This window comes from Sturnus vulgaris, chromosome 4 (genome assembly GCF_052056855.1).
Source record: "Sturnus vulgaris isolate bStuVul1 chromosome 4, bStuVul1.hap1, whole genome shotgun sequence".
Classification (NCBI taxonomy): Eukaryota; Metazoa; Chordata; class Aves; order Passeriformes; family Sturnidae; genus Sturnus; species Sturnus vulgaris.
This window is the reverse complement of record NC_142246.1, coordinates 44,583,082-44,602,866: the sequence shown is the minus strand read 5'-3', so window position 1 is coordinate 44,602,866 and position 19,785 is coordinate 44,583,082. Positions and strand designations below refer to the sequence as shown.

The window sequence follows — 19,785 nt, the reverse complement described above, 5'->3', positions numbered from 1 at the left end:
GCAAAGGATTCCCTGTTCTGATGCTCATGTCTCCTATCTCTACTCATCTGGAAAGCTCCTCATTAAACCAAGTATCATAATATAGAGAGTCATGGTTTCATGCTCTTGTGTTTTAGAAAATGGATCACTATAAATATTATTATTGCTGGTTTTTTTTCATCTGAGAAGACAGGGAGGTGGGAAGGGAATTCTGTGTGTTGTTGCTTTCTCTAACGTGAAAGGATGATAAGTGATGCTGGGCACTGCTGTTTCAGGTATCTGATCCCATGCAACCACATGATGCTGAGCCAGCGGCGAGCTGTGAAAGAGAGAGACTGTTACTCTGTATCTGCTGCAAAACTGCTGGCCCTGACCCCTCTGTGCTGTTCCACCGGAATCACTTTGACACTTGATAGCCAAGGAAAAAACTATATTCTCTGGACAAAACCAGCACAAACTAAAGGTGCTCTGGGGAAGACCAAGTCATTAACTGAGTTTGATCTTGTAGCACCTTATGGAAGGAATTGGAAAAGAATAGAAGGGGAAGGAAATGTGGTGGGAAACAATAAACTGGGCAAGCTGGGACTAGAAAGTTTGTTTAAATCCTTCCATATGTCCAGGTCTATCGAAACCTAATTTTAACAGCTATCCAGCTTGAATACTCATTCATGACAGTAGTGTACTGTACAGCAACTCTGGCTGCTTCAGAGTGGTTGCTGCATTAGGATTTGAATGCAGGCTGCTCTCAGAGAAATCTTGAGTTACAGCTCTGTCCTTGTGATATCAAAAAGTCGTGTGTTTATGAGCAAATCTCAGTTGTTGTGCTTTGTTCTTTCTGCCTTATTGGATAGTTAGGGTTAAAGACTCTCCCTGTAATGTCTTAGTGGGTGCCTTGCTGGAGAAAATTTGATATACTACTCTTGATATGTGTCGTCTTCTTTACTTCCAGATACTGGTAGGTGCTCTTCTGAATCTGCTTGCATTGTGGAATATGGAAGGGCTGTGGACATCAGCTACTTGCAGTACCTGGGGGAAGCTCAAGAAGCCATCATGCAGTGCATGAAAGACTGTGAGGTTTGGTCTGCCTTGTATGATGGAGTAAATCCTGATCCAGACACCTTTATCCGGACGCTTGCCGAGGAGAGCACTACAGATGTGGAACACCCCATGTTTCGGCTCCAGCAAAGGACACTTAGTATATGTAGCTCTGTGCAAGCAACTCGGTTCAATGAGAAGATGCAGCTGGAGCTAGAATGGGATGATAGCTATGACACAGGGATTTCTCCTGGTTCTAATATGAGCTCACCACAACCGTATGATGATCTGGGAAGCACAGAAATGCAGCCACCTGCAGAGCCGCCAAAACACATTCAAGAAATGAAAAAAAATGCCATTATGGTTATCAAAGGCTCTTACATAGAGGAGTCAGACTTTCAGGATGATGTTATAGTTTACAGGTTATGTGCCCAGAGGGATACTCAAGATGATGACAGCTCCAAGGAGAAATCTTTAAATGTACCCAGAGAAGACAAGGTGCAGAGCCAGACTATAGTCAATGGGTCTTTTGCAAAGACCCGTCTGGAAATGGACTTGGCTGAGCACAGTAAGAGAAATTCAAGCTCAGCTAAAGATGTAATTAGAGAACAGATAAACCAGAAAATGACTGAGATTGATCCACAGCCATACTTAAAGATTTCTTCTCAGGAGGCAGATTGTAACTTAAATGTAAAACTGCTGAGCACAGATAGTGAGGATTTCATTGCACAGTATGACAGAATTATTAAGGAACTGGATCTAAACAGTGTAAACTTGGAGGAGCAGAAGCTGGATGCTCCTGATCTTGTCCCTCCAGCAGAAAAAGAGGAGGACTTCGAGAATTTCTCAGCAGATACCTCTTCTTCAGAGAGCATATCATCTCCCTTTGGACCAAAGGAGGATGTCTCTCCAAAGCACTCTCCAAGGAGCCAGAGTGCACCATTTACAGGTGGAATGTCCTGTTAATTACATGAATAACAAATCTAAGAAGGCATGGTGATTAATAGTGGCCAAATGAGATCACACTGTGTGGCACACAATACAAGCATAGAGCAAGGAAGAGTCCTGGCACTAAATAGGGTATAGCTTAAATAGCTGAAACCACTCCAAGGAGAGTGAGAGATACAGTGTGAAAATACAGCAGAATCATCAGTGTGGTGAAAGCAAATGGTAGAGTTTTGGGGGATTTTTTCTTGGTAATTGTTTAAAACATTGAGCAGGGGTTATGTTGTTTGTTATGGGAGAGCTCTGTCATGCCAGAGGAAGCTTTTTCAGTTGAAAGGTGTTCTGAGTAGCTGTTTTAATATACAGAGCCTGGGTAAATAATTTGTTTTTCTGGCAACTTTAATCTCGGATGGGATGGAGGCAACATCACAGTACCATTTTTCCTCTCTCTGCTATTCCATATTGTAGCAGAAGGTGTCAGCAGTGGTGCCATGTCTGTATGTGCCTGTCTCTCTGCTCTGGCCTGGCATCCTGTTCTCCAGTGTCAGGTCTGTCCTCACTGTTGGCATGCTTCTCTGTCTACTGCCAGGCAGCAATTTAAGACTGCTATCTGCTGACTGTGCAAGCTATTCAGGAATGACATTACTAGGTCAGAGTGGACTTTTGATTTGTATTTGTGCAGATCCTTGCACTGCAGGCTCCTGGTCTTTAATTAGGTCTCCTAGATACCACAGTAATGCAAATATATTAAAAAAAATCAAGTACTAGGTTTCTTCACTCAACATAAAACCTCTGTAAGATGGCTTCTCATTCATTTGGAGTGGGAAAATGTGTATTCATTGAAAAGCAGCCCTTTCCGGACAGCTGTGGACAGAATCCTTGGCAGTGTTTCTTAATTGAAAAATCCAGTTTGTTTTTCAACTAATTTGCTATTTTTGCTGTGGTGGCAATTTCCTTGTACCAGAAGCTAATTGTATCCAAATCTCTTTTTTTCATTATCTGCTGTCAAATATAGCTCAAAAATGTTCTCTCTCATTCTTCATCTAGTCCCTCTCTCCATTTGTTAATTTTCAAAAGTCCACCCCTCACCCCAACCCACAAAAACCTCAAAACTGAGGAAAATTAAGATAAAAAGCTAAAAACAGTAAGCCTAGATATTTACTACCATTTACAGTGTGTTTTACTCTCAGATGTCAGCCATGTGCAAGGTGAGGGGAGCTGGAATGATGTTGGCTTATGGCCACCTGCTTCACCCTAGAAATGCCCATGGCATGCATCTTTTGCCAGGTTTGAGGGTGGAATAATCAAAGATAGCAGTGCTAATCATCCAGGGATTCTTCTGCATGGTTTTCCTAGCTCTTATGCAACTGGAATAGTGTGGTGGGACTGTGGGTGGAGCAAGGGACATTTCTAAGACTTTACTTGTGAGTAGGTCCCTTGTACTGGCTGCCTCAGGCATCTCCCCAGCTGTGTGGTCTAACAGGATAATATTTGAGTGAAGTCATTCTCATCATTGCAAAGGTTTCTTAAGCTTGAGCACTAAGGGTTTATGTACTTCATGGTAAATGCTTCTGAATTTCATTGGCTGTCCTTCAGCATGAATACACAGACTGAAGCTGTTATTTATTGGTGACATTCATATGATAATGCCTATGTCTGTCTACAGCAGTTATGCCTATAAATCTATTTTAATGTCTTCCCTGCTTTGTGTGACTGTTTGGTGTACTGAAGATACCTTTTCTTGTGATGGGAACTATCACAGTTTGATTTTTATGTTTAGAATAGCATTTTCATATTTTCTTCAGAACATTAGTTTTTTGATAGAACAAGAAAGCTAGCAATAATTCACTTTGCCCAATCCTTACATAGAAATAAGGCACAGGAAGAGTAAAAAGAGCAGATTCTATTTGCATTAAAACTAGTAGTACCCTTCCAATTTATTCAAAGGGAATAGAGTGGTAGACTGTAATGTCCTAGGATAAATCTGTATTGGTACATGCAAGTGGAATAGTCATGCATGTTAAGTATGCCATTAATGTAAACTGATTGGCTACGTAGCAAATGTGCTGCTAACCACAAAAGCTTTCAACACCTCTGTTAAGTCTGCTTTCTCTGTTCAGCTACAGTTTGGGTTTTCTCCCTGCTGTCTTTAAGTAGTGTGTGGGAGGGCTAATTTGCTTGGTTATGATGATCAAAATTTCCTTTAAATGCCTTTTTCCTGGATCTTAGGGTTTTTCCTCTGTGAAAACAAAAGCATTGATTCCTTCTTATTTTCTTGCAGGACCATTCATCAGCGTAGTATTGTCGAAGCTGGAGAACATGTTGGAGAATTCCTTGCATGTAAATTTGCTGCTTATTGGAATTATTACTCAACTGGCAAGTTATCCACAGCCACTTCTTCGCTCCTTTCTGCTCAACACCAACATGGTGTTTCAGCCTAGTGTGCGCTCACTCTATCAGGTATTTACCACAGGTGTTAGCCTTACCTACTGGAGCAGTGTCTTTCGTATCGCTTTAGACCTTACATTAGCTCCTTTCAGTTTCACATGTAGCTTTCCTACCTGTCTGAGAGCTTCTTATTTCATTTCCATGTTTTAATTACATTTGTGCAAAGAACTGGAAACTCTGTTTAACCATAGGTTTTGTCAGAACTCTATTTTAATGCAGGTAGAGAAAGCCTGAATATTCAGTCTCTGGCTGCACTGGGAGCAAAGCAGAAAGAAGTAATTGTTACTGTTGTTTTGGTAGGTGCTGGCATCTGTGAAAAATAAGATTGAACATTTTGCTTCCATTGAAAAAGACTTCCCAGGTCTTCTCCTGGAGGCTCAACAGTACTTGCTTTTTCGTGTAGACATGTCTGATGCTGCAGAAGAATTGCTCACCAAAGGTAAATGATAACCACGCTCAGGAGGGCTGGGTGGAATGACTTGCCAGTTACCCCTGTCCTTTTTTCCAGATGATTAAAAGGTGTGGTGTATTGTGAATGTCATTAGCTAGCTGTATCCTTCTGACTTTAAAGTGATGATGCTCAGTAGACCACAGTGTATGTATATCTAGTTGGATATTCTGTGCTGTTTAGAAATTTTTATTTGGTATATAGAACGTCTGTATAAAGAAGTAACAAAATCAGTTTTTGGCTTGCTGTCAGTAAACAAACTCACTTTCAAAGCATGAGGTGAGATGGCATATGTGTATGATTTCATTTTATTTTTAGCCTGACCTTCAGCTAGTCATTGGTTCTTTTTTGATAAATGTTAGAGAGGACAGAAGTCCAGGATGAATTGGTTTCTACAACAGTTGAATAAGGCTTGGTATTATGGTTTGGGCTACCACTGAAGGAGATAAGACTCTGAAAGTTTTCTGGCTAGTATCTTTCTTGTATGACAAAAAAAGCAAAGCAAACAGAAAAAAAAAAAAAAAAAAGGTGTGTTTCTAAGAGCAGTGGGGAATTAGACAGGTATCATCCCACCAGCCCAGCTTTGCAGGGGACTCTGTAACATCTGCTGCCTCTCAAGCACAGTGCACACTGCACCTGTCTTTACAGTTACCTGTACTTATTTGTACCACTATGGGGAAAGCTAGTAAAAAGAAATAAAATAAAGTCTTAGCTGCCAAATAAGAACCTTCCAGACACGGCAGGCAACGGGTAGAGCTGAAGCCCTGCCCTGAAGATGTTCTTGTTCTCAGCTTGCTGCTGAGTGGGCAATGTTGGATGCAGGCTTCTCTTTAAAGCCAATTTGCCACAAGATGACAATGTGTCAAATTTGGTGAGTCATGAAGAGCTGACTCTGCAAGAGAGTTCAAGAGAGGCTGCATGTACACGTGTGTGCTTACTCGTCTTTGAGAGTCATTAATAATCACCCACTCGGTCCACACTTCTGTGAAGATGTTGAGGCTTTTCTTAGCTTTCCAGAGGTGTGGAAATCAGGACTCTTTATATGCCATTTCCATTGTGTTTTCATTTTCAAGGCTCTGAAGAATAATATACCTAGTTTGTAGTCAGCATAGTATGTGTTTCTAAGGTTTGCAGTACATCTAGTCTGTGAAACTATGGTCTTGCTAAGGCTGCTTCCTGTAGCTGTTGGTTAGGGTATTTAACCCTTTAGATGCGGCGGAAATAAGACACACAGCTACATGGTCCCTCTCAGGATAGGAAAGAGAGACTTTATTCAGAAACACACTTTAAGTAGAACAACTCACAACTCCAAGGACAGAATAGAGATGATTGGTCCAGAGAAATTGACACCTCTTTCCCAGGCCTGGTCGTGCACCAAAACACGTGCTAATCTAATGTTAATTCAATTCTATTTTAACCCAGTTATCATCCTGGGAGAAAATCTCCCTAACTGAAGCTGAATATGCTATCAGCCTGGGAACAGAGCTGAGAGAGCAGGAGAAGCTCCAGCCTGAGAGTGGTTTTCCAGGCTGTAATTTTCCTAGCTCTCTAACAATGTGTCCACAGATCCCCCTTCCAAAGTATATTAAAAAAGGAAGAAACAAGTATTTGTGCTCCCCAGCAAGGCCATGCCAGGAAGAAAAAATACAACCCATAAAACCTGTGGATACTTGAGTGCCAAGGGCTTGGTGTCTTTTCTCTGCAGGAATCCCATTGGCAGGTTAAGTATTCTTAATACAACAGCAGAAAATTCACCACTAAGTGAATTAGTATACTAATACAATCCTGAAAATTGCAACCATTCACCAAAACACATGTCAACAGTTCAATGAACAGATGAATGTCCGTTCCCCACATGCAGAGGGATCATCCTGTCGGTGTTTGGTATGTTGGCCAGCATGCAAGCTGAACAGAGACCACATTCTGCTTCTGCTGCTACAGGACAGGGTGGACAGCACTGCAGGTCACCAGCAACGATCTCTGCGTGAGACAGGCATGTCTCGTCTGAAACCTGCAACAAGGCAATATGATTCACAAGAACAGGATTATTTAGATCTCTTTTTTCTCTTTTTCCAATTTCCCTGTTCTGCCTTGGAGACCGCAACAGAATATCGCTGTTCTGCATTTGAGACAGCAACCGAGATAGGGAAAGCCTGAGCTGCTTCCCAAAGAATTGGTCTGTGGAAGGTGTCTGCTCTAAAAAAGCTGTGTACTGCACATGTCGGTAGCATTTTAGGCTCTGCATTTTGGTGCCATAGAATAGAAAGCTTTACAATTAGATGGCATTGTAGCTAGCCTGTGGGAGATGAGATTAGTAGGCAACATTCAGAGGTTTTTTTCTCAGGTGCTGGCAATAAGAACTTTTATATAATGCATTCCCAATGACATTTTTTATACTTCCTATATTATGTCAGTTTTCTTCTGTGGGCTTCAGAATTTGCCAGATTGACTCATGCTGGTCATTATTCAGGAATTTGAAACAAGGCTGCTTGGTCACCCTGTTAGTACACTTTTTTCTGTATAGTGGTAACTCCTGCGAAGAAGGCTTGTCTTGACAAATAGGTGAAGAGTAAGTAAATGTCTGGATAACTGCAGACTTGGTTCCCTGCAGGACTGGTGATGCAAGTCATCAAACTGTAATCCTGGCAGAGAGTTGGCTCAGTAGCCCATCAACCAGTAGTTCATTATATTGATTAAGAAGTGCAAGGTAGGAACTGCTACAATAATGGTAAATGAAGAAACAAACAAACAAACAAAACCAAACAACAGGTTAGGAACTCCCCATGGACTTCTTTGCATTAGCTTGAACACCACCTCTGACTATCAGACATACTGGTTGCTCTCTGAGGGATTTTTCTCTGCAGGTCTGAGCATAGCCAGCTTCCTACAGAATTCACATATAGAAATCTGAAGCCAGAGTTAGTAGGGAAGACAAATGTAAAACCAAAACATTATAGAGCATTTTCTCTCTTTTTACAGGGTTGGTCTCTGAAAGTATTTGAACAGAAATGGTTTGTTCTTTTTTGCTTAGAGTAGTGTGTGGTTTCTTCCACAGCAGCTTGGGCTCTGGTTACATATCTAGAGCTGTCACAGTGTAGTTTCATGTGCAAGTTTCCTCTCTTTCAGTGTGTTGGTAACAATCTTCAGACTACTCATTTACTCAGTTTTCAATTGTATGACTCAGATTGCATCCTGGCCCTAGAGAGACGTGAACAATCCTGATCAAAGCAAAAAAAGCCAAATCTCTAGTTCCTAGATCAGCTTTCTGTGCTTATCTGGTATTTTGGGGTGTTTTTTTCCAAATAAGCAGTTGAAGCTTAACCAAAATTATTTTTAGATATGTATCTATTTTAATTCTTTTTGAAAGGAAGAGTATAAACAAAAGCACAGCTTTGGCAGTATACTAGCATTCTGGTTATATTGCCTAAACTTCTTAAAAAACTTAAAATATTAGTAATGAAACATTTTGACATTAGAAAATCTGACAAAAAATCTTCAGGGGAAGCTTAAAACTTTATCTTTTCATTGTAATCTATAATTCGGTTTGTTTTTCCCTCACGGTCAGATTTTCCCGCATAATAGAAATTCCTGTGCTCTCTTTGTAGTAGGTAGAAATTAGGAGAATAACAACATGAATGATTGATAAATCTGGAATTGGAAAGTGTTTTAAACTCAAGAAAAGTACAACTCTGTTAAACGATTGAGATGTGTTTGGAAGTGTTTGGAAGAGTAGAGTAATTCCACAGTGCCTAAGGTGAAGTACAGACAAGGAACAAAAGTGCAGAGCTGTTGAACAGAGGGATTGCTGTGCAGCACTGAGTGAGGCCTTCATCTACAGCTCTGCCTGTTCACTACTTGGAGGGGTTTCAGAGCAAGGCTGACATCACTTGAGCCTTTTACTTAAACATAAACTGTGTGCACTGTAAGGGAAGCCCCTTCTGAAGGCAGCAATGCAATGTTGGGCTTGTCTGCAGTATGTGAGTTAACAGCCCTTTTATTTCTTTGTAATGATTTATTATACATCTCAGGAGAACATCCCACTTGTAAATTAGACAGGATTTTCTCTGTCTCCACTGTTGGCCTCAATACCTTGTAGCAGTGAGTTCTACAGGTTAATTTTTCTTTGTAGTGTATTTATTTCCATCAGCATTAAATTTTGCCACCTTTTTAATTTCACTAAATTAATTATCATCTAATTAAAGGGCAGTTCTGCTTCAGGTTGAAACAAGGAGCAATTGATTGAAATTTAAGTGCTGCTGTCACTGTAATTCTATGCATTTGAGCTCTGATACTCTGAACTCTGGCAGCAGAGATCATATAGCAGAACACACAGTGGCTTTCACTTGCTCTCTTTTTAATGGTTAGTTGCTTTACAGGAAAGTGAGTATAGTTAGTGGGGCCTATAGCTGCAGAAAAATCCAATTTTTTTTCCTTTAGTTTCTAACTTGATTCAAACTCGTGGTGATGTGATAGCTCGGCCTTGAACCCATTGACATGGTGATTCACAGGGAGAGGATAAAGAGCAGTAAAATCAAAACAACAGTTTGATGGGGGAGGGATAGAGCATAATATTATTGAAATGGAGACAACCATGCTGGCTGTAGATGGGTAGATATTATCTGCTATTTCAGAAGGTAAATCCATATTACTCTTTCCCTTGACTCCTCTTCTGCCCACCTATTTCTCTCATCAGAGCTGGAACTGAATGATATATAACCTGGGGAAAGATAGGTAATAAAAAATGCAATAGAACCAGGCCACATAGAACTTTAAAATGCTGGATTAGTGGAGTATCACCTTGCACAATCTGGGTACTGCAAATTACAGCTCTGAACACAATCCTTATAAACCAGATTTGGACACTGTACAAATACTCTGTGTGCTTAATATACAGAGCCTTTTTTCTTTCCTCTCCCTCTCCTCCTGTCTTTAGGTAATGTCCAGCACAGCAGCAACACAGGGAAAGGAAAGAATCTTCCCGAAACTCAGCCTGCTGTACTGCAGCCTTTCCTGGGACAGAAAGGAAAGAAAGGCCTCGCTCATCCCAGCCTTCCTGCGCACGTGAGGAACACTGTGCTTGCAGCTGCCCTTTTCCCAGAGTTCCTGAAGGAGCTGGCAGCTCTAGCCCAGGAACATTCCATTTTAGATTACAAAATATTGGGGGATTTTGAAGATTATTAGTGGCTTTTAAAAATGTGTTTTAAAAAAGCTTTTGGAGTTGGAGTTTAATTTTTAATGCAAAGCTGCTTTCAAACGAAGTTTGTACCTCAATATTTCCTGAAAATACTTGATTTGGAGGGGGAAGAAGGAAGCAAAATATTATTCCAGTTAGGCCTTATAATTTTCCTCTGTGCTACATAACTTATTTGAGGTTTCTGATAGTGCTCATACTGCAACTTCCTTCTTCATCCCTTCCTCTTTACAGAGCCACCCTTCTTCAGTGTCACTAATTCCTGTTGAATTTCTACAAGAGCCACTTGTTGGCTGGCTAAGAGACACAAACACATTAGCTTTTTCTGTTCCAGAAATACTCTCCTGAATAACTTGTTAGGAGACAAGTTTGCTTGAAAAAACATTGCCCCATTGGAAAAGTTCACAGTATAAAAAGACATGCAAAATCTGCACAAAACCCCTTTATGTGAAGGGCTGTGCTTCTTGATGTCACTGTCCTCTTTTACTCTTCCATTGCTTCACCCTGAAGCCAAGTTCGCACCAATCCACATCCAAAACACCTGGCTATAACTACTGGCTCAAGTTTTATGAATTCAAGTGATCTTACGTGTAGTAAACCCATGTGTAGCTGAAAGCAGGTGCTGGGCCCTGCACATACCATATTGCCTTATGTTGCAGACAGATCTGCGCCTATCAGCTGTTGGGCTTTGAAGTCCAATGAAGTGTCCAATGTAAGTGGATGTGGATTGCAGACTGCCTGGAATTTTCCTTGCGGTTCCTCAGCATTCCTCAATACTTCTTGCATTGCTACCTAAGCCCATAAGCATGCCTTATTTAGTAAGATTTGCACAAAGTACAAAACAAAATGTTTCTATGCAAGCTGTTATTAGTGTCCAGTTTATTTGTATGCTTGTTATAATAAGCTAAAGAAAGATACTCAGTATCTTTCTGTAGTGTTAAATGGACAGCAGACTGTTAAATTCTTTGTCTATTTTTTATTAAACAAAAAATGTTGGCTTGCTCATGAAAGGTGTACTGTTTTACTGTTAATTTATTTTGGTTAAGGGAAGTTAGGTACTGTGTGTTTACTTTTAATTTAGGTGTTGACTTTTCCTAAGATTGCACTTCTGGAATGGTGAGGGAAGGACCAGGCTATTCACCAGCTGCAGAAAAGGAAGGAGTAATGGGGAAAGCTGTCTGCTGGTGACTAACTGCTTGAGAAAATTCTCTTGTGTGAGTAATGGGCTTCATTAGAAGAACCCAAACATGATGAATTGGTGCGTCACCACTGCATTTTGTCTTATCTTAGCTGCATAATTGTGCTTCCAGTGTGTTCTAGCTCACTACATAAAGAAGGGCCTAATTCAAGAAAGACATAAAACCTTTTGTCCAGGATAAAAACTAACAGTGACTCCAAAAAATGTGAAGAAATAGAAATCAGAAATAACACTTCCATACATTAGTTCTCATGTTCATTGTAATTCCATTATGTGGAATTCCAGTTAATCACATCCTGATTTTGAAACACACTTTCTCAGAGATTTCAAGGAAAAAAACAGTTCAAAAACAAAAACCTAAGATGCTCCAGAACAGTCTAATTAATTGTAGGTCAAGCTCCTCTGGAGTATGCAGTGCATTTTAAGCTCCTGAATCCTTTAGATAATTCTGAAAAGTTCTGCCTTTAATTTACAAGGTATAGATTAAAGTGTCTGCATTTATTGTGTCAGCCTGCTGTAGGCTATTCTAAAAAAAAGACAAAAAAAAATCCCAAAGTCTACCTCCAACAAAATCACCACCAGAACTTCTCTGGGTCCATCTTTACTTGTTTGCTGCACAGTCTTCACTTCCATGATGGCTGGGAGTCCTGTTGCCTCCTAACTGACTCTCTCTGGTTTGCTTTCATTTGTGACTTTAGTTTTTCAGGTGTCACTGCATCACCATTCTGTAAATCACCTACTGACCTCCACATCTTTTACCTCACCAGCTTTTTTGGAAGCTGAAGCCAAAGCTGTGGAGTTTTTCCTTAAGTATTATTTATCCAGGTCGAAGAGAGCTCTTTCTTCTTCATTCCCCCCACTCCTGCATAGTTGTAAATGGGTAATGAGATTGATGGATTTCTTTTTTTAAAAAAAAAAAATTTAAACTTGTCCTGGGGCACTATGGGTCCTTTCTCCACTCCCGCATTTCTGCTGCTTTCCATGCTGTACTCACAGGCTTGGCCTGAGGGGGTTCAGTATTTGTGTTGGAAGTGTTTTAGCATTATGGTTGTAGGGTCAGTGCTTGCTCTGCTTCTCATCTCTTCTGCAAGAGCTGTATGTGAGCCAAAGGAAAGTTTGATCAGCTGACTTTCAGTGGTTCAGAAACATGTGCTAAAATGCAGAAGGAATCTAATAATTTTTGAGGACTTTTTAAAAAGGAATTAGAAATATTATTTCACTTTTTAAAAATAAAGAACTCTGCAGACCAGCACTCAATGGAGTAAATTACTACTTGAACACTCCCTTCCCTGTTTGTATTCTAAACTAAGAATCCTTATTTGCTAGGTAGAAGGGATTTCTTTTGAGATTGTTAATTTTAACTGGTGTTTTCAACAAATGTACAAAATCACTGCAGTTTGATCCCAGTAGGTCTGTTAAGCTACATGAGGATTTTAAAATGTGGACTGCTCATAAAAGCGTATGTAAATTTGAGGAAGGAGAGGATTTTCTTCATAAGTTTTAGTAGAGTTTATGTTCTACATCCAGTAGGATAAAGTCAGCCAATCTGGAGTTGTGTTGAAGGCTTCTTGCTGAAAGATCAGAGCTGTGTTTGTGTACAGTGTCCCCTCACAAACAGGAACTGTCTGTCAGCTCCCCAAAAGGAAGAGGTGAATGAGTGCAGTGCCCTGGCTTAGAAGTTAAAATGCAGATCATATATGTACCTTTGCATTGCTTGTGGGATCAGACTTGCAGTTGTGTCTCAGATGTAATAGCAGTATAATGTCTGGCAGCTAGCACAAAAAGCTATTGGTGGGAATTGCTTCTTCCTGTCTTCAAAATGCAGAACCTGTGATTTAGCTTGAAAATGCTGATCTTTTGAGACTGTCTGTGTGCAGCTCTTCAGCCAAATGCTTCTCTAATAAGCTTCTTCCCTCCAGTTAGATAATGTGTAATCCTGCCTCTCAAAAGATACATCCTTTCCCAAAAAAACCCTGTGCGTGTGGTCCAAGCTGTGGCCCTGTATGTAGGTCCCTGGAGGACAACAGCCTTATGCTGCTCTTTCCAAGAACAAGGAAGTGCTTTGTGATCTGGTTTTCTCCACACTCAGGTGGATGTGCGACTGGAGCAGTCCCTCTTTAGTACATTGGCTCAGCATCAGTCGCAAATGAAGTGCCTTGGCAGATCTATTCCAAAGACTGCAAGCGGTGGCTCAGTGATACCAAAGTGAATTTCCAGTCTCCTACTAGATATTTCAAACTGTGAATGCCACATTTCCAATTATGTAGCCTTGGAGTGTGTTTTTAAACTATTCTGCTATAGCCAGGAATCTTTCCAGCATTTTCAACATGTGTATTTTTTGTTTGGGTTTTGTTTGTTTTGTTTTTGCAACCTACCTATTAAGTGAGCACTTTTTCTTCAAAAATTTGTAGTCATTCTCTTTTACCTTTGGCCATTTTTGGATGCTTTCTGGGTTAGTCTCTGTAAACACACATGTTTTTTACTAATTGGACTAAAGCACTCAGTGTGCTTTTACACTTGTGCTGATCTTTGTACATGAATAGTTAGGTGCAGTTCATGTGTTGCTGGCTGTGCTTACTGCCTTTATTATTGTATTCTCGGCATTTTTCTTAAATTTGATCTTTTCCATGTGTGCCCTAAAGAATATTGTGATATTTCAAATGAGATCAAGTTGTTCGTGTTGCAGTTCTGGGTGTAAAAAATGTATTGTCGTTTTTTGTCCAACTTCTGACCTTGGTTTGGAAAAACAGAAAAGAGAACTTCTATTTTCAGCTATATTCCATAGAGATGAGAAAATTCCAGTATCAAGCATGGACTCTCCCTCCCACCAGCAGGCCCAGGTACATGCTTCCAAGCATCCAGTTGATAATTACTTGTTTCCTCTTTCTCTGGGGTGCACAAGGTCTGAATTCAGTGGTGTCATGCTGTAGTACAGAGCACTTGCCTTTCAGGTGTGATTTGGTATTTTTAGTAATATTGGTAAATTTCCTAGGATGGGAGAAAACAAAGTGCGATTGAGGTGGACCTTGGATATCAGCAGGAGGCCATGCTTTGGAATGGGAACAGGACTGGATAGACAGGAAGCCTGAGCAGCATTCCTGCCACCAATGCCGCTCTTTGGCCTGTGCACAAAGCCCAAGTGGTGTATTCAGTCCTTCAGAGAAAAACATTTGCAAGCTTGCAGCATCCTACAGAGTCCAAGGGTTTAAGTTCAAGAGGTTAAGTTCTATTTACCAAGAGAAGTTCACCATCCAGCACAGTGTACACACTCACTACCTTTTTGTGCACTCTACTTAAGCTTCTCAGAAGGTTTCGTGCTTCAGGAAGGTTTTCTAGCTCTCCTAAAATGCTCTAAAATCTCAGGGTTGAAAAGAAAAGGATAGAAGCAGTGTGATTTGTTGAGTTTAATTATGTCATTGTATCATTCGAATTTGTAGGCACAGCTCCTGTTTGAGGATGGCTTGATTTAATAAGCAATTTACTCTGCTGTATTTACTGAAATTGCTATGTCATGCCTGCAGCTCTTAAGACAGCTCCCATTACATTCGTAACATTTAAATTGCATCTGTGTTTATGAGTAAAATATTGGGATTTTCCTCTTCTCTTTTAACTCAGATACCTCTGGCACTGTACAGTAACGATACTGCTGTGTCCAGATCCGATTTAGATAATTACAGTATGTTCCTCCTTGAGCTTTTTGAGCTTTATCAGCAGAAATGGAGGATGCATGGCACTTAGGCTGCTTACATTAATGAGCAAACCAAAGGTAAAATGCCAGAGATTAGCAGAGGGCACTTTCCTCTGTGTGAAATGCAGAATTTACCTTTGTGTTTCTCTGATTTATCAGAAAAAAAATCTCGAACTTGAAGAATTAATATGACCTACATATATATGTATATGTGTATATGCATATATACATATATGTGTCCTACAGTACCTGTCCAAGTGGACAGCAGTGCTGTATGATGTTTTGGGACAGAAATGTGCAAAGGAGGGTAAAAATTGCTCCTTGTAAAGGTGATATAAATAGGTGCATAAAGAGGTACTTGGGTAAGATGATGGTGGTGCCAGATGTCTGACAGCAGCCACAGAATGCAGCACTATTTCTGTGACTTTGTTGGTGGTCAAAGTCCTGCTCTGACTAAATGCACTTTCTTTTTTAGTGGCCCCCAGCTTTTCTAAACATGTTGTGCCCCAGCAGCAATGTACTTCATTTGTTACACACTCGAAAGCCTCTTATTTATGAAAGCATTACTTGGATTCTCAAACATGTAGGTGCATTAAGTGACATTTTGTTGCTGACTGTGCAACTCTTCTTTTTGTTCATTGATTATAATTGTTCTTGTGTGGCGCTGGATTAAATTAAGACTGAAGTCTCTGGGCTAAAAGCCCTGATAGAACTTTCATGCAAAGGCTGCATTTCTCAACTTTGGCACTTCAGCAGACTGCTCGCCTACAATTATGTACTGTGGATTAAATACCTGCAAACCCATGTCTCTGATGAAGCCAATTCTACAGCAGCTGTGTTTTATTGCAGCCTATTTTAAAAATAATTAGCTTGGGTTTTGACCAAAAAATAACATGGACCAGTCAAATCCGAGACAACTAAACTGTGTCAAGCTCAGTGCTGCTGTGTCAGTTTGGCCAGAGCTCAGACAAAATTCCAGCTCATCCTCAAAGGAGAGGGATTGGCTCTGGGTCTCAGTATACCTTGCTGCAGCTTGAGCCAACAACTTGTGTCTCTTGGTGTCCAAGCATAGCTTGGTGTTTAGAAAGACTGATTAGTGTCTTTTGTAAATCTCCGGGGTCATAACAGTGGTTTCTGAGCTTCAGTGTGAAAAAATCTAGCAGCCTCTAAGACCAGCCTGAAAGTGCAGCCTCTTGAGCAGCTAAAATACAACTTACTGATGGTTATGCCTGCTTAGTGGGTTAGACAATTACAGCTGTGGCTGATGCAACCATACATTGGGAGAACTTCTGCTTTGTGCTTACACAAAAGACTGTTCATGGAAGGAACATTCCCTACAGTAAAGAATCACTGCAGCTCCAAGTACTGGACTCATATGGAGGCCTTTCTCCAACAGTCTGCAATGACAAGACAGGGAACGTTGCATGAGTTATTTTGCTGCCTGTGTATGAGGTGGAATAACATGGGATCTGGCACAACTGTCACCAAACTTTTTCTCGGGCAAAGCCAGCAGGCAAGATGGGAATCATTCGCCGGGTATTGAATTGGACCTCCCCACACAGATAAAGAGGAGAAACCAAAGGTCAGGATCCCTCACCACTTATTTCTGCAGCTGGTCAGCAAATGCTGGAGACATTTGTGAAATGACTGTATGCCCTACAGGAGATCTTAAGGATCTGGGACTAGGATGATCCTAGAGGGAAGGCTCAGTTCCCCTGGGAGTATGCGCAGCTGTGTTGCTCACTAAACTACCTTTTTTCTGCAGTTTTATTCCCTCATGGGGGCATCTGAGCATTTCTGCAGTTTGCTTTATTGTAGTTAAAATTCAGGCTGTCTAGCCTAATGTGGGATATGGGCTGGAGTACAGTCAGGAGAGAAGTGGTTCCCAGTGGTTTTGTATTTCCACTGCAGTCATCCCTAGTTACTGATGTGGCTTGGCCCAGGGGCTCTTGAAGATGGAGTCTAAATTTGCCATCACAATGGGCAGAAAAATGCACAGCAAATTACAGGTCATGACAACTTGGGATTTTGTATTTTACTGGATTCCTCACACTGTTTAGCAATAGAATCCTCTCTGTCTGTGTATTACCTGCATGTTTGTGCCTTCTGAGGGGATAGAGGACAACTTGCACTTGAAGCCAACCCAATGCAGGGAAACTTCTGAACACTTAGGTTGACAAATGTAGACCTCCTGTTTGCTGTAACTTGGTTTCAAGTGGCCATTGCCTGATTCAGAATCCAATGTGTGTGTATGAGTATGTGTAAATAGCATTTTAAGAAGTTGCTGGCAACAAGCGCAAGCTAACCAGGAGTGTGCTATTCCTTCTTCTCTTGCGCACAGTTTGAGAACAGAGAGCTGACTGAAAACTCAATTTGTTTTTCTTTTTGTGAAAAAACAAACACTTTCCAGGTTGAGCATGCACACAAGGCCATAAACCCCTGGGAAGGGGCTGCTGAGGTCAGTGGTTGTGTAAGTGTAGATAGAGGGTGCTCAAAAAAGACATGAGAGCATCCCAGAACCCCAATGCCACATTACAAAACACGGTGGAAAAGGGCCACTCTGAAATCACAGCTGAATGATCTGCTGCTATTTTTTAGTTAAGGTTCCTATTGTGTGCTTCTGTTTTTACCACTGTTAAAATTAAATTCTGCAGCCAAGGCTGAGCACTAGAAATTCTTTCTTCGCTACTTAAAGCATCTTTTTAGAACAACTTTCTTCTGCAGCCTCAGATACAGGATACTTCAGCTACATGGGATAGTAAGTATCAGTTCTCCTCCCTCAGGCCTGACCTTCTAAAAGACTTCCAGCAATGACTAGATGAGATGGTCATGACAGTGTCTGGTGTCAGCTTTTAGTCTGTGAGCATTTTCCTTAGTGCTCTGTTCATGGATAGTAACTGCTGAAAATCTGCATGAAACTGTCCTTAATTCACCCTGCTTGATGCTGCTGCACAGATGGCATCTACAATCATTAGATCAGAGAGCACTGGAGTAGCTAAATGAGACTTCCAAGTTGGGGTCAAAGCCTCAGTCTTCATTCCGGAGGTCCAGCCTTGATACAATCACACTTGGAATAGCCTCCTGGTCTGCAGGATTTTCTACATCCAAAACTTCAGAGTCAGGCTCTGCCTTCTAATCTGAAGACCCACCTGTCCTGTAGGATTGTTTTATTTGTCTTTACAATAGCAGACACTGAGGCTTCCTTGAGGAAGCTGCTGCTTCTGCCTTTTTATGTGCTCATCAACTACTGCTAAGCAGATATAAACCAAAGCTGTTTGTTTTGCTCGGTACAGTGCTCCACTTGTAGAATATTTAGAAGTTGCCTTGAGCTCCATTTAGGGGAATGGGAAGGCGGTGGTTGTATTTAGGCTGCTGTATAAGGGCCTTGGCAGACAAAAAGGATCCTATGTTTTGGTTGTATTGGTTCAGTCAAAAGGGTGTGAGGTGACTGATGAGCCCCTTAATGCAGGCTGGGACAGTGGAAGCAATGTGAGATGGCTCTACTGAGCCTTCCCATTGCTAGGTCTAAGCACTGCCAGCTACCACTGCTTTGAAGTTGGTAGCTGATATCTCCACAAATGTTAAAAAGCTTCATTATCTTGGTCTCAATTGACTCAAGCCACTTTTTTTTCTATCAAAAAGAAATTTACACTTTATGTGTGTCTGCAGACGAGTTCTTTAAAGTTTTCAGAAATGACGATTTCATAATATAGTGCAAAATTTATGGATGGTGGCTGCTCTTTACCTTCCCTGGAAGGAAAGAATATTTAAATTATCCCTTTTTAATCTTTTTTGTTATCCATTGTCTCTGGCAGGTGGAGGTGAAAATAGATTGAGACATAACAGTAAATCACAGAATGGTTGGAAGGGACCTTAATCTAATTCTAACACCCTCACCATGGGCAGGAACACCTTCCACTAGACCAGGTTGATAAAGCTCCATGCAAGCCTTGAACGCTTCTAGTGATGAGGCATCTACAGCTTTTATGGGCAACCTGTTCCAGTGCTTCACAGTAGAGACTTTTTTCCTAATATGCAGTCTAAGCCTGCCCTCTCTCATGATGCAGAAACAAAGACTCAAAGTAGTTAAAGTTAAAAAGTGGTATGTTTATTACTACGTCGGGCACACCCAGGAGAAATCTCCCACAGTCATGTGCAAAATACATGAGGCTCTTGCCTTCTTTTGATGCCTTTAGTTTTAAGTTTTCCTATTCTCCTTGGATGTGCTTTTCTGTGCTAGACCATCACCGGTCTTGGTTTAATTTTGATTTCCTGGCCAATGCACCAAATTAATGTTTCCGTTTTGAGTTGCCAATTTAAATAAACTTATTTTTCCTGTTGTGAGACAGAACCAGGAGCAAAAGAGCAAGGCAGGCCTACAACTTGGGAGAGTATAAAAGAAAATTTATTAACTACACAAACAAAGAGAAAGGAAAAGAAAAAAATTCAGAATAAGATTTTTCAGATCACTCCTTCCCTCCCTCTCCCAATTTTCATAACAACAAAACAAACATATAACAAATACTTCGGTCAGTCCCCAATTTAGTCTTTCTCAGTTCACTTCTGGAGAGAGAAGCCTCTTCTTGGTGAAGTTCTCGGAATTTTTCCCACAAGAAGGAAAAAGACACTTCTCTTGTGGTTTTATCTTTCACGATTTGCATCCGCCCAGGAACCTGCAACCGTGATGCTCCTCCCAACTCTACAGCCGTCCCAAAGTTGTAGATGTGGGCCATGTCTGTCTCATGGGGTATTACTTTTAAGAATGAAATGTTCGACAGCAAAGATTCTTTCTGTCTCCCTTTTCTCTGCTCAGGCTTCATCTTCAGAAACCGAAATTCCCTTCTTTTCTCAGG

At 40.9% G+C, this 19,785-nt stretch overlaps 1 protein-coding gene across 5 annotated transcripts in view; it reads left to right on the top strand.

The window, feature by feature from the left end:
• LOC106860428 (FHF complex subunit HOOK-interacting protein 1A-like) overlaps positions 1-19,785 on the top strand; it is a 126,608-nt gene that overhangs the window by 88,636 nt on the left and 18,187 nt on the right. For 3 of the 5 annotated variants that reach the window (XM_088163757.1, XM_088163758.1, XM_088163759.1), the window contains 5 exons: positions 255-442; positions 929-1,963; positions 4,241-4,419; positions 4,708-4,846; positions 9,789-11,056. In XM_088163757.1, coding sequence (XP_088019883.1) covers positions 255-442; positions 929-1,963; positions 4,241-4,419; positions 4,708-4,846; positions 9,789-10,036 — 1,789 coding nt within the window. In that variant the 3' untranslated portion in view covers positions 10,037-11,056. Of the gene's footprint in view, positions 1-254; positions 443-928; positions 1,964-4,240; positions 4,420-4,707; positions 4,847-9,788; positions 11,057-19,785 lie in introns of those variants that run through there. The other 2 variants (XM_088163760.1, XM_088163761.1) reach the window with 2 other exon arrangements.